The sequence below is a fragment of the Perca flavescens genome, chromosome 3 (genome assembly GCF_004354835.1).
Source record: "Perca flavescens isolate YP-PL-M2 chromosome 3, PFLA_1.0, whole genome shotgun sequence".
NCBI lineage: Eukaryota > Metazoa > Chordata > Actinopteri > Perciformes > Percidae > Perca > Perca flavescens.
The window spans coordinates 12,946,961-12,962,292 of NC_041333.1; the positions used below are offsets into that span (position 1 = coordinate 12,946,961).

Consider the following 15,332-nt stretch of genomic DNA (forward strand, 5'->3'; position numbering starts at 1 on the left):
TTTGTAGCTTTGGCGGTTTGTCTGCCTTGAGCTCTTAATTAGGCCAAAGTGAGTGACTGTGAGATGTGTGTGTGTGTGTGTGTGTGTGTGTGTGTGTGTGTGTGTGCGTGTGCGTGCGTGCATATATGCATGTGTGTTTTCCCTCTTTTGACTCATCATTTCCCTAGGTTTCCTAACCTTTTATGTTGCTAATAAGAGTGTCCACCAAATAACATTTTGTGCATTTGCTTTAAAAGGTATTTACATTGAAGATGTCCCCCCAGGTATGAAAAGTTTAGACTCACTTGCATTATGCTGCTGTAGAATGTGAAGCGTTGAAGTACTGCAGGTGGGCAGGAATTAGAAGGTCAACCTAAAATCCAAACCCTGAAAATCCCATTTTGAGACTGTCTCTCAAGATGAACAAGACTGAATCTACATGCTAGCGGTTCTTTACTAAATGCTCACATCAGCATGCTAACATGCTTACAATGATATTGTTATTTTAAGCAGGCAGCTATCATTTCCCCCAAGTTAGTTTAGCACGTTACCTTGCTAACATTTGCTAATTAGCAACAGCAACAGAAAGTATAGCTGAGGCTGATGGGAATCACATTAGTTTTGCAGATATATTTGGTTGAGGTATTAACTTTTTCATGTACTGACATGAAAAGTCAGGAGATTCGAGTTAATGTAACTAAAATAGAATGAGTAGCTCTGTCTGTCCGTCCGTCTTACTATTTTCTCGACAACTGTTCATCCGATCGACTTCACACTAAGTAGGTGTATTGCTGAGGATGTGCAATGCAGTGCAGTTGAGTTTGAGCTTTTGCGATCTATGGGACATATTTATTAACAGTGTTATGTACACACAGTGTAGTGTATTGAGAGGGGACCCCAATTAACTGTTACACCACTGAACGACATGCTGGGTACAGCCTGCTCTCTGTCACTCCTTACAGTCATAGACTGTATATAATACTAGGCTACAGTACATTCCAGAACAGAGAGCGAGAGCGGAGATGTTGTCATTGTAGCAAACTTAAACATTTAAAAAATCAGCAATGTAACTTTTGGAGTGGTCTCCTTTGTTCCTGGAAATAGCCTGGTCCCAAATAGCTCGGTGTTAGCTAATGAAGCAATCTACCATTGCTAGAGGACGCAACTATTTCATGACAGGTGTATTGCTCAGGACCCAAGGAAGTACAGTGTGAAGTTGTTTGGATGAGTGGGTGTAGAGAAAGCTGCAAGCTTCCAAGTGACCTCTTGTGGTTGTGTGAATGAAGACTCTCAAGAGAAAAGGCAGAAATAAAGTAATGTTGTTTAAGAACTCCAAAACCTCTTAATGGGGACGTCGGGTGGTTAGATGTACAGATCTTGTATTCCACCCAATGTTGAAGTTAGTTTCTTTTGACTATGGCCGTGATTTTTCCCGAGCCTCAAACAAGTAGTTTTCGTTGCCTAACCATAACCAAACATGAAGAAAGGTGCATGAATTCATTTTGTTGTGGTAATTTGTAGCGGTCTGGAAGGTACTGACAAACAATGTCATGCCAATAGGGGTGCCGGATCAGAAAATGCTCAAATAATCACGTACGTTGGATGGCGATTATAGGATCCTTTTATGAGCATTGTTATGTGTCAAAGTTATCACCATTTTGATTAATTAACATAACATGAAATATTTCTGTATTTCTGCTCTTGAAATGGTTGGGGCCTTGTTCGAGTATGGGGATTTCGCCATTCAGTTTAATGACGTATTAGAATCGCAATTGTTGGGTTGTTTGTCTATGTTTCCATTTTGTGAACATGCACTCTTTGTTTTTTTCATTTAAAAAAAAAAAAAAATAGCCAGTGAATGACAATAATGATAATAATCGAACATTTCTTGGTCATAAAGAACACAAAAAAGTGACTCCACTAGTGTGGCTTTGTGTTTAGCTCCACTACTTTCTGTGTGCAGTCTGTTATCTCTGCATTCATGCAGGTTTTTTTTTTTTTCTGTTTCCTTCCAATGACACACATCAGGTGGATTAGAGACTCCAGGGGTCCCACTGATATGAGTGTCTGTCTATCTGTGTTAGCCTTGACTGACAACTAATTCAGGCTGGCCTTCCACCAAACAAGCAAGCAGACAAAATGAGTAAATGTCACTTCCTTATTTCCTCATTATGTATGATGAATGCTTGAATGAATATGACCACCCAGTAGTCACTGGCCATCACACTGGTGGAGCAGGTGATGGGAGTTTTGTTTTGCCAAGGCTCAAGCTCAGTACTGTCACAAATGTGCTACCGACTTTTGTCCCTCCATGCAGGAGCCTGATTTCCCCCCACATTTATACCAAAGTCATCAAGCTGAAGCTGTGCGCCTGACTAATTTAATTTCATTAACTGTTGAATGTCCTGAGAGGAACAATGAAACATGGTGCAGACGGGGTGACGTAACCCCAAATTCATGAAGAAGAAATGAGAGAGATGAGATTAGTTGCGCTGTCATTTCGGGTTTATCATCTGCTGCAGTGGTATTAAAAATCATGCTGTCTGCTTAACTACTCTGAAAAATAGACTTTTTTTTCTAGTTTGATACATTTTTCTGACATTATCAAATTACTAATTTAAAAAAAAAAAGAAATTAACTATAGAATTTTGACATTGTTAAATTCAAGACAATTACCTACAATGCAGAAAGGTTACTGTTACTGAAAGGTTGCACAATGAACATCCCCAGAAAAGTAGCTCCATGTAGCCACCTGTTGATTGTATATCCCTCCCACTGGTAATATATTCAGTTCTTCCATGTTGTGTTGGGCCCAGCTGTGCCTGGTTGCCAAAATTTGCTGGTCACGTCGATTTGTGTTTGCCCCTGGAGATTTTGCTTGTATTTGCTTTTGTGCCCTATTTTAGGAAAATAGAGCTCCATGGGTTTCCCATTAAAGTCAAATCATGTTCTTAGTTTCTATGGTATTGTTTTGCTCCTAAAGAATGGTGTCTCCCTGATATGCTGATCTAGTATGAAATTGTCAGTACACTTAGTGGAACGTGGGCAAAGAGGATTTCACGCTTAAGAGGGAAAAGCCTTAGCCTGGAAATCCAGACCCAAATCCGAAAGCAAATTCAAATTGTGTTCTCGCGAGAACTCTGGATTTCCAGGGTAGACAAGCCTGTGTGAAATGGTTGCAATGGTTGTTTAGAACAAGATGGAGAGATGTGCTGTTGGTGACCCTTCCTGTAGCACACACAGATCCCCCCCCCTCCCCCCTCGTCATCCCATTAAATCATACTTTTACTAATGGATTTTCATATATGTTATGTCATCGTTCTTATCCTCATGTTGCTCTAGTTGACCCTTGATGAACCCGGCTGATATGCAGAGTCAAACATCTGCTGTAATCTCCACTTTCCTCCCTTGCTCTCCATAATCGCTCTATAAACAATACAAAAATTACTGGAGCTGTTAAATGCTGAATCTAAGTTTGTGCATCGGGGTTGCATGTTGCACAGCGGCACGTCTTCTGAGAGACCTGCGGACATCAAAGAGAGGCGGATGGGAAGAGCAGGAAGTGGGAGTGGAGAACAGATGACCAGGAGAAAGGTGGAAACGTGTGTGTGTGTGTGTGTGTGTTTTCAGAGAGGAGACTGTCAGTTGAAGGTGTCGCCACAGATCACAGGACGGTACAGAGGAGGATGAACAGGAGTTTTGGTGTGCTTGCTTGTTGTTTGGAGCGTGGAGGCTTTCTGTCTGAAGCCAGTCTGTCAAATCTGGTGTGAGGAATAGCAAACGAGTTTCAGCTACAGGTGGAGTGTGTTGCAAACTGGGACTGAGCAAAGGAGGACTCCTACTGGCTCCTTACTTTCTCCAGAGAAAATGGAGGAAATTAGTTTTGGTCCCAATGCATTATCTGCTCATAAAGTACGATCCACCTTTTTTTATGGTTCTGCTGAAAAATCGGCTGTGTTAACTGTCGCGACTCTCCTGGCGCGTAACATCTACCATATTGGTGGCACTGTGGCTGTACCACAGAAATGCAGGCTTACACAAATTGGTAAGTGTGTGTGTGTGTGTGTGTGTGTGTGTGTGTGTGTGTGTGTGTGTGTGTGTGTGTGTGTGTGTGTGTGTGTGTGTGTGTGTGTGTGTCCCATTAAAACCTACGTTTCTCCACTGCATCTTCCACTTAAATTGATACATATTGTGTAAAACCTCCCGTCCTTATGTTTTTCTTACTGCAGGTTGTCTTTCACAGACTAAATATTTATGTGTGTGTGGACAAACATATTGCATATTAAACATATTGCTTGCTGGTGCTATTTATAGTCCAGTAAAAGAGCAGGAGCTCATGTTGATGTATCCGAATATCCCCAGGATGATCAAACTGCTCATTTTCTGCAGTCGTAACTTTGAACCTGTATAGCTTGTCTTAATGAGATGTTGCTCATTACATGCAAGAGAAGATTTATCTTGTTTGTGTGTTGATTATTGTGCATTTTACCCCCCCATGGCAATAATTATGTGTAAATGTCATTCAGTTTTTGTTCAGTGGACAATCTGTTAACCAAAACTGAATCACATCTTAAATAAGCTTCAGCACACAAAACAATCCTTCAGGTCATGGGAGCGAACACAGCAATGAGTGAAGAATTACGACGGCGGGCCTCCATTCAGTTTTATGGTGGTGTGATTGCGGTGATTGTTGTGTTTCATCAGCAGTAGGACTGACTTGGATAGTTTGGGTGGCGGTGCCTCATGTCACATGAATAGTGCATGAAGGATCAGGCAGATGCTGCTGAATATGAATGTATGTAATTATGAATAATTTCTAAGAAACCTTTGGACTGGATCTTTGGTCCATTCGAGTCCTCACCCTCTGACCAAATCTTAACAAGAGATCTCACACAGAGCCGAACAAGCATTTAAATATTATCCCTAACTGATAATAAATAAACTCCTAGCAATGAGGCTAAAGGGATGGCTGAGATGAATATTTCATCATGTTGAGGTTAAAAAAATGACAGTTAAGATTGGAAATGATGAATGGAAAATGCTGTGGACGCTGTTTTTCACTCTCCTGGCGTGAGGGACAGGCTTTGTTCATCAGGTTATCACAGAGGCTTCTCTATCACCTACCCCATTAAAATATGTTTGAATTGCCTGGGCCTCTTTGGTAAGACAAAGCTTTGATCTGCTTTCTCTGCTCTGTGCTGACAGAGAGGATGTTTTTTTTTTTTTTTTACACATACATGCACATAAAGACAAATGCACACCAGTGAATACACACCCACGGACTCATTTAAAAGAGGGCAGCCAAAAAGTAGATGTCGCACAAAGAAATTTTTTTTTATTCACCTACCTAGCTGATAATCACATTTGTATATACTTTGGTGGAGTTTGTCTTTTTGAGTCCGTTTCTGTGAGGTTGCAAGGAGAGAACTGGCAAAGCATGAAAATTAATAACCTGCATACAAAGGCCAGGTGGGGTTAAGAAGACTGGAATTGCAAGTTTGAATTAAACTGTACATTTAAATCCTCACGCTCGGATGGTTTGAGCATTAATGCTTGTAGGAAAACGAAACAAGAGACAGGAGTGCAGATGTGAAGGGCACTGATCCTTTGATTCGGCCATCACGGCTCTTTTAAGAGCCACTTACATTAGTTCTCATCTTTGATTACGAGGCAGCTCCCTTCTCCTGGGCAGACATTAAACCTGCTTCCTCTTCTCCTTGTGTCTCTTGCCTCTCAATCTTCAGCTATAACTAGGTTTGAGGTTTGACTCTTTATGGTCCTTATCATTGCTGATGGAGAGTTAAGTGACTGGAGAGTGCCTGCAGAAATGTCAAGGAGGAATTGGGTTGGATAAATGACCGAAGTAAAAAAAAAAAAAAAAAAAAACAGAGGCAGAGTATTATTCTTTTAAGTTGTGTTACAATACAAAATAACAGACAAACAGACAATGAATTGATACCTGTACATGTCAGTCCTCCTCCTATTTCTGGAGAGTTGCCTCATGTTGGCTGTTGAGTTGGATGAAAAAAAAGCAGACTTCTGTATTCCCTTTAGCTTTTTCTTGGGAAATATGTCTGACTGCCTCTCGGAGAAATACTCTTACATATCTATACTCCAGGGGAATTGCAGGAGAATGGGCATGTACTCTCTAGTGATGGCAAATAGTGTTTATTCACTTTAGGCCTGATTTATGACGTTACAAGCACAAGTGTTGCTGGAAACTTGTCAAGTCTGAGTCATGGATTTTGAGCCTAAAACAGTGTGAGATCAAATATCCCAGAAGAACATGCCTGCTCACTGGAGCGGAGACTGCAGATGTGATCAATACTACAATAAACCCACATTAGACATTGACCTCCATTGAATTATGTCGTTAATGAAGCTGTGAATTTCAGAAGTGGCTTTGTGAAATAAATAATGCAAAATGGCCAATTTTCTTGTTTCTGATTAAATCTTTTCCCAGAGTCTCTCTTTGTCTTCAGTGATTATTTTCTGCAGCTCTGAAGAGTTGCCACAACACTTGCTGTACTTGCATTATGAGCAGATAAGAGATTGTACTGATTCTTGATGTTGAAATGATCAATTGATCTGTATGATAAATTAATTAAGCACAAAACTTAAATCTGGAGATTATATACAGTAAATATATTTCCTTGACCATGAGCTGATCTGTCACTGGATGCCCAGTTGAGACTTGTCTTGGTAAAGCCATTATGGAACTCTGTTAGAGGAAAGCTCCCGAGTTTACAGTTTTATTTACATGGCTACTTGTTTCTCTTCCCACGTACTCCATTGTGTGGCCATTAGTGCATTCATGATGCATTTGTCATGCACCTTGGGAGAAAACACACAGGGCTCAGGGCCATTTGCTTATGCTTGTGTGTGTCTGATACTGTCCCTGGAGATAGCATCTATGGCTCCAAGAAGTCATCTATTTTTGTTATGTATATTGTTTGTCGTATATTTTGTTCTCGAATACCAAGAACATTTGTGTCATTGCTAAGCCTATCCTCAGGCCAGAGAGTCTGTTAACAAGAACTCTGCTCAGCGTGTGTTCTGTTAAGTATGCTTGAATATGTGTTCCATGAGATCCATGAGAGGTTTGACTTTACTTGTCTTTGAAGATAATCACCCATGTCCTCGCAAAAAAATGCATTTTAATAGTTTTGTGTATACGTGCATGTGCTCTTCGTGAGTCAAGAAGAAAATGTCCTACAACTTTTGAACATTTTGTATTTTCTCGTATTTTTGTAAGGGGGCTAATAGACTGTTCCTGTTTGTAGTTTTAAACCCTGAAGGCTTTGAGTCATTAGGCTCCCTCGTCAGGCTTTCCATGCTTGTTTTCTAACATGGTTTTGATTTTATGCAGAAAATAACATCTGTGATTATAATACATTTAGACATGTAGTTGTAGGATACATACTGTATTTAACATCTTAACCAGGAATTTCTGGAAAACATGATATGCAAATTGTGTCAATAGTCGGTATCATCGATGTGTGGTTTGATTTGTTCAGATTCTCTTTGGGAACTGCTGTAAATGTGTGAATGTGGTCTTTTGCTGCAGAGTTTATTTTCTTTGTTGATCTAAGACATAAATGTGCCATGGGAATCTGATGTTAGGGTTTAAGATTGGAGTTTTGGTACGTTATGGTACCAGTTAATGTTAAGGTGAAAGGCTTGTAGTCGACAAATGTGCTCACACACAAACTATGGTGTGCAGTTTCTTTTCATTCTTCCTGCTGTCTTAAACTGCGTGTTGTAGAAGATTCATCACATTGAGGGATTAAAATTCAAAGAAGTGTGTAATTCCTTGTAGTACTTACCTACCATTGAGTTTTCAACAACTACCTTAAACCTCCCTTGCTCATACAAGTAGAATCTGTCCTTGACAAGCATCCATCCAACTGAAGTGTCCTTAAGAAAGCCTCTTTTCTATTAGCAGCTCCAGAGGGGAGGCTGTAAAGCTGCAGCTCTGTTGAGGCACTTTTTTGTTATTACTATGTTAGCTACAGTATATATTTGATGGCACTTTACACCTTTGTTGTAGTGCATTTGATCCATTGTGACTGGAAACAATTTGATTAGATAAAAAATGGATAACGGTGGCTTTTATCAGACTTAACCTCATCCATTTTAAATGAATTAAGGGCCCCTAATATTTTGTACAGGGGTATTGGGTAGTTTACTCTTCAACTATATGTGTTTCAATTCCTTCTCTGTAGTCAGGAGTTAAACCAAACTGATGTTTAAGAGAAAGGAAAGAGAATAAAATATAGTCCTGAGTCTGTGGCCACACACCTGAATAATTTACAGCTAAGGCTCTATAGAGTGAATTCTATTAATTAAATATATTACATTTCTTCATATGATCTGTTTACAATGTTGTTTTTTAAGCTATATATTTAGTGCAAAGACAAATGATGGGCTATATGTGTGTGTACTGATGCATGTAAACATATTGTAGACATTGCAACATACACGAAAACATGTGCTACAGTACATTCACACATACAGTATGCATAGCCAACCACAAAAACATACGAACGCACGCACGCACGCACGCACGCACGCACGCACGCACGCACACTCCACTAATGAGGATGGAAATTCCACAGTCTCTCTGCTGTCATCCCCGTCTGTATCCCTGCCACCAGCTTTCACCAAAAGTAAAAAGTTTTGTCTTTTATCTTTTCTCGATGCTGGACAGTGCCAGGCAGCACTCAAACACAAAGTCACTTTTCACATCATTTCAGTCCCTCTGTTCTGCTCTTATTTTCCTTCTTCTGTTCGTTACAAGTGTCTCTATTCCTTTGCATCCTGTACATGTATGCTAGAAATCAAGTTTTTTCTTCCTAGAATATGATGACAACAATGCATTGCAGGAACAGGTTAGCTGTCATCATCTTGCAATTTGAAAATGTGAAGCACCGGTTTGCAGTCAGCATGTGAGTGTGTCGGTGTTGAAGTTGATGGGGCAGAGACGTTTATATTTACCGCAGTATTTAAAACAGCCATGATGCAATAGCAACTGATACCAACACCTTGCTACCTGTTTAAAGGGTGAATTTAACCAAAATACAAAATGAACATAGATTGCCTCACTTATGGTATCTAGCCACAAAGATAGTTTTGAATTAAATGCAACTATTTTGATATTTATTCATTTAAAGAGCAACATTTCATTAAAAAAAAACGGTGTCCTAGTTAATCTGGATAATCCACAAACTTCAACTGGACAGATTTAATTGTGACTAGTTTCTTCTGAAGATATAGTTCCAATGCAAACTGTTATTAGTGCTAGTAGCAAGGATACTGATTCTGGAAATAATTTTGTCACGTTTCAATGCAAACTAAATTGCATTCACCTTGTTGTACAGATGAAGAGACAGATATCTCTCAAACCCAATGCACAAAACCAATCTGCAGAAGTATGTTTTGTTTGTTGTTTCATTTTTGTTAAATGTCATATGGGTGAAGCGATATTTTAAATCCTCACTACAAAATTAAACTATGTTTATTAGCCTTTAATGGAGCCCAGTCGTAGCTTCCACCTGCCTCAGCATGATGTGTAGATTTCTTCTTCTTGAACAGCCTACAGGCCCTCTGTGAAACTTAGAACAGAGAGACACACATTAGCTGTGTCTCTCTCTATGAGATCTCTCACTTTCTTCTTTCTCTCCGTTGCTTTCGGCAGCAAGTCGATGGGAAACCGAAAAGTAGCCCTGTATGTTCACACAGTAGCATCTCTGTTGCAGTTTGGACTCTGACCCACATCAGCTGTTGGCTGCTCCGCTAATTATGGGACACTGTGACACTTTGCCTTACTTCTTCCTGAGAAAAGACAAGTAAAGCCAGACACCTGTTCCCTTTGTGTCTTAAATATAGTGCTCCATTGACCCCAGTGTTTGTGTGTTCTCTTCTGCAGTGGAGCGATGCATGGGTGTGATGCAGTCCGGCACACAGATGGTAAAGATAAAGGCAGGATCCAAAGGGCTGGTGAGGCTCTTCTACCTGGATGATCATCGCTCCTGCATTCGCTGGAAGCCCTCACGCAAGAGTGAGAAGGCCAAGAGTGAGTATGCATGGGTGCACACACACATATACACAGTGTTGAGTTTGAAAGTCTAACCATAGACTGTATAAAATTGGGTATAAAGACTGTATGGAGTTGTATCATAGGAATTGTAGGTTGTTAATTTAATGAATCTGGCAAGTCACTTTAATGTTAATAATGAATGAATCAGTAAAATCTTCAGTAACAGTCGCAATTGTTTTATACAAAAATGATCATGTAAAACAATATCTGCTTGCAACAACTACAGCATTTTCATGGTTATGTTTAGGCACTGGCAGCACTTGGATAAAGTTTGGGAAAGATCATGTCTTGGTTTAATGCAGAAAAGGTCTGCACTGACTTGAAGCACGAAACACAATGTGTCTATTAACATTAAACCATCTTTTCCAAATCTTAACCCGTGCTCCCACTATCTAAACCTAACCAAAAGCCTGGTAGTCTGACTGTCCATTTGTTGCCCTGTTGGACTTTGCTGTAGTAAACTGGAATTATTCTTTAAACGTTTTAACTTATATAAACATAATGTAGGAATACCATGCTATTTTTGTAGCAGGTATTAAAGTGCAGATTGTCTCTATCTCTACCCTCCATTTTCCCCCAGAATGCCTGTTGAATCAGCCACACTGCTCTGGCTCTGAAAGGATTACATTATATATTTCATAGCCCCCTCAAAGCATCACTGTCACTTTTCTACTTTACTGGTTTTATGTTTAAACCTACTGAAGCATACATCTGTCTATGGGCCTGTCATTACATGTGCAGATAGCTCTGTGTGTGTGTGTGTGTGTGTGTGTGTGTGTGTGTGTGTGTGTGTGTGTGTGTGAGCTGCATTAGAAAAGCCTCTTAGATCCTCTCCATTGCTATGATTCAGAGAAACAAACAACAGCTGCCCAGTTCTTTCTTTGAGTACATGTGTTTTCTGTCTGAGCATGATGAAAATAATGCTACTATATTTAAAGGGGTGATAGATTGATTATATAGGGTATTTCACACTGTTCCTTAAGGTCTCCGAATACGGTATGTAACATTGGTTGGGCTGAAAATGGCCCGGGTGCTGTTAGGCCCTTATACAACCCTGTGAAATAGCCCTAGAATGAAACAAGATGTTTTCTCCCTTATATGGTATGCTCATAAATATTTAGATGACAACACACATCACAGCAACACCATCCATTTTTTCCTTTTGAGTCTGACATTCTCAGCGCCACCTTTCCCTTTCCCTTTTCCTTCTTGGCTTTCCATCATTAGACTCACACACTGTCTGTTAACGTTACCGATAGACGTACGGCGGGCTGCCCCGCGACCGCTGCCCGGCCGCACGTTTGGAAGTCTATCGGTAACGTTAACAGACCGCGTATGAGTCTAATGATGCCCACTGCTGCGGCCCGCCGTACGAGTTGAGCAGAGGCTGCGCAGTTTGACTGGCCCTTGCGCCCTCGAAATACTACCAGCCCACCGGGAAATGTCCAGACTCTCCCGATTGCCACACCGCTACTGGTTAAGTGTATTATTTACATTGCAATATAAATGAAAACATAACTTAATTTATTGATATCAAGGAACAGGCCTGCCACACTCGCAGTTACCAGGTAACTAGACCACCAACTACGCTGACCTGACGGAGCTCCACGACTGGCAGCTCATGGTGCTCTGTACCCAGCGCACAGTCATCTTTTCTTGGGTAACTCAATCACCAACTACTGCCTACCTGGAGCACCACGACCGGCAGCCCGTGATCAAATGTGAAAAGTGTCAGCATTCCCTGTACAGCCTGGAACACTGCATTTACGACCGTGGTTCATTTTCAACATCCTTGAAAAACTTCCAAACTTTCTTCTTTGTAATTCCCGTGGAAATGCACAGCTCGCAGCTAAACTAGTGTGTGAGATCTGCGTAACCTACATTCAGAACACCAGCTGGTCTCAGACCAGTGGTCTGTATGTACATTTTGAGGCTTGACAAAGGTACAGACCAGAGCCAGTCAAGGTACAGCCACCGAGTTGACATCAACTATTAGCTTTGTTGGGATTCGCCCGTTTTCAGCGGTAGTTTCAAATTGTTAGATTTGCATAGGAAAGAGGTGTCAATGTGACTTTGAGGTTCTCTGTATGCCCATTTCACCCACCGAGCTGTCGTTATTCAACTATGAAAAAATTAACTTGGTTTTGCACTCTATCACCCCTTTAAAGACAATGGAGTAGAAGCGCTGCTGGGTCTTTGTCTCGCATACGGGTGCTCTTCGGATACTTCAGGTGTACTGTGCTTATTCCATCTTGTGAAGGGCTCATTGCATTGGTGGAACAATGTGGCAAAAAAATATAAAATGCAAGTTTCCTTCAAAAACAATCCAAGGCACACTGTATGACTAGCCATAATGCTGCCAGTCATATCAGAATTTCAGAGAGGAGATTATGTAATGGGATGAGAGTGTAATGGGGAAATGGACTTGGATAATTTTGGAATGGCTTATTACAGTATTTTTGGGTGGGTAAGAAGGCAATTAATTGAATAGAATAATCATATAATTAATTATTTAATCAATTAATCCAACATCACGGTGTTTCCCAAAACATTAAGGTTCATTGTTCTGGGGAAAACACATTAGTGCATTGATGAGGGTCATTAATGAATTGATTTAATTGAATAAGACACATGTTAAAGTTAAACACCTAAGAAACATACCCTGAGGAGAAAATAAGCGAGGTGAAACGACGTGTAGAGCATCTATGTAAATATGTAGAACAGGACGTAGTTCAGTGCAGGCTGTTTCTCTTTCCTAACAAAGACACAGAATCAAAAATAGCTGAGTTTATCCTCTAATCTCATTTGAACGTGATACACTGTGAAGCCTACAGGAACTGCTTTCTCTGTGTGTTTTTTTTTTTTACACATGAAAGAGAAAAGAGAGGAACTCATGGTTATTTTTCAGAAAGCTACGAAAGTTCTGTTGTTATTCCATTTCAGACTTGCCTAATTATGCTGTCTCCATCCTGTCATCGTTACACTGTATTGGGAATTGTCAAGCAATGGGTCACAGTATTAAAGGATAAGGCTGGTGTTATTCTGTTTTCTGTTGTCATCAAATCATAGGAAACAACCAAAACCAACAATGTTTTAGTACGCCTCTCAATACTTTTCGACTTCCCTACCCTGTCTGTGGCTCTCAGCCCCAAGCCCATTCGTTTCTACTGAACAGTAAATCTCTAAAATCAGGTCACACATTAAATAGTTAAACTTTTTTGATAGACCCAATCATTTCCTAAAGCAGCTGGGCACTGCAGTTTTTAGCAAACACTATGCAACAACAAGAGCACATACTGCATATGGGTGACTATTTTCAACTGTGGAATAATACACATTGGGTGCTCTCGTGAGCATTCATTACATTACATGTCATTTAGCTGACACTTTCATCCAAAGCGACTTACAATTGCTATGTATGTCAGAGGTCGCACGCCTCTGGAGCAACTATGGGTTAAGTGTCTTGCTCAGGGACATATTGGTTGATGTATCGCAGTGGGAATTGAATCCAGACCTTCCACACCAAAGGCATGTGTCAAATCCACTCTGCCATATGATTCACAGCAACTGGACGGTGTGTGTGGGCTCGAGTCAAAATAAACTACAGTACCCAGTAGGGGTGTGAATCTTCACTGGTCTCACGATTTGATTATGATTATCCTGTCAACAATTCGAATCGATTCAATATCACGATGCATCACGATGCGTCACCTCCTCAATATTATTATTTATTGCTACACATGGTTTTCATAAACAAAGCAGCATCAATCATTGAGAGAGATATATATATATATATATAAACCCCCGCCCTTTATTGTATCTGCTCTTAAAAAAAAGACTTTTCCTGAATATAGCGAAGTCTGAACAAGAACATGAAGTAACATCAGTAGGCAATAATCGATTATGGTTTGTCACTGCATCGATGCAGAATCGCGAAGCAATGATTCATTTCAACACCCCTACTATGCCTGTTCATGGAAATGAAGGAACTTGTCACCCCACGGTGTGGCTCATGGATGTGTTTTTAATAGTTTTTTGGACAACAAAGGAGGTCAGTGAATAGGATAAATTCAATGTTGGTGTTAGACTTGAAAAAAGAAGAAGAAAAAAACAAACTGAAATATCTCCAGCCTTATCCAACAATAAACTAGTCTTTTCTTTTCCACTTCCTCAGTCACCATCGATTCGCTGTACAAAGTGACAGAGGGCAGTCAATCGGACATCTTCCATCGGCATGCTGACGGCAGCTTCGACCCGGCCTGCTGTTTCACGGTGTACCATGGAAACCACATGGAGTCCCTCGATCTGGTGACATCAAATGCAGAAGAAGCCAGAACCTGGATAACTGGCCTCCGCTACCTGATGGCCGGGATCAGTGATGAGGACTCGCTGGCCAAACGGCAGCGTACGCATGACCAATATCCTTTTAACAACTGATAACAATTTCATGTTCATGTCATTTTGTTTTCATCCACCTCTGGCCCAGTGTTCCTGGTCTTAGTTTTCATTTGTTTGGACTCTGGAGTGTTTGTGCACACTAAGTGGGTCAAAGGCGAGCACCGGCTCTAAAAAATATTATATTGAGTTGAAATACTTCAAATTATGCAGACAGATTTCATGTAGACATAATACACACCTCATTTTCCTTAATGTGTGTGACGTGGCTGAAGCAGACGTTTGAGGAGGCGGATAAGAACGGAGACGGTCTCCTGAACATCGAAGAGATCTACCAACTTCTCCACAAGTTGAATGTCAATCTGCCGCGCAGGAAGGTCAAACAAATGTTTCAGGTCAGAATATGAAGCCATTTTATTTAATTTACTGTTAAATCCTGGTCAATACGTTATCAGTGATAGTCCTTACAATTTTTAAGATGAGGTAACATTGTGGCATACTAATGGAAAGGATACATCTAAACAAAACAAGAACCATACAAACATTGCATCTTACAAATACAATAAATTGATATTACATTCATTTTTGAACAATGAATAGAAATTAATTACCAAAACATTTACGGACATATGCAAGCCCTCTTATTAACTAAAAATGAGGTTTGCTTTAAGTGAAACCCATTAAATTCCTTGTGTATAAATATTTAAGATCACTGATGTCACATTACTGTTGCATCTTTTATTTGTATCTGCATTTGTGTAATTCAAATAAATGTGTGAGAAATATTTCATATGTTCATTCGCGAGAAAGCCACTTTTAGAGTAAAAAGATGAAGTGTGTGGAGATGGCTGTTTCAATT

General features: G+C 40.2%; 1 protein-coding gene across 2 annotated transcripts in view; it reads left to right on the plus strand.

Moving 5' to 3' along the window:
- The window catches only part of plch1 (phospholipase C, eta 1), a 71,891-nt gene that overhangs the window by 14,363 nt on the left and 42,196 nt on the right, over positions 1-15,332 (plus strand). For both annotated transcript variants that reach the window (XM_028574647.1, XM_028574648.1), the window contains exons 3-5: positions 9,908-10,054; positions 14,253-14,496; positions 14,739-14,868. In XM_028574647.1, the coding sequence (XP_028430448.1) occupies positions 9,908-10,054; positions 14,253-14,496; positions 14,739-14,868 (521 nt within the window). The remainder of the gene's footprint in view (positions 1-9,907; positions 10,055-14,252; positions 14,497-14,738; positions 14,869-15,332) is intronic.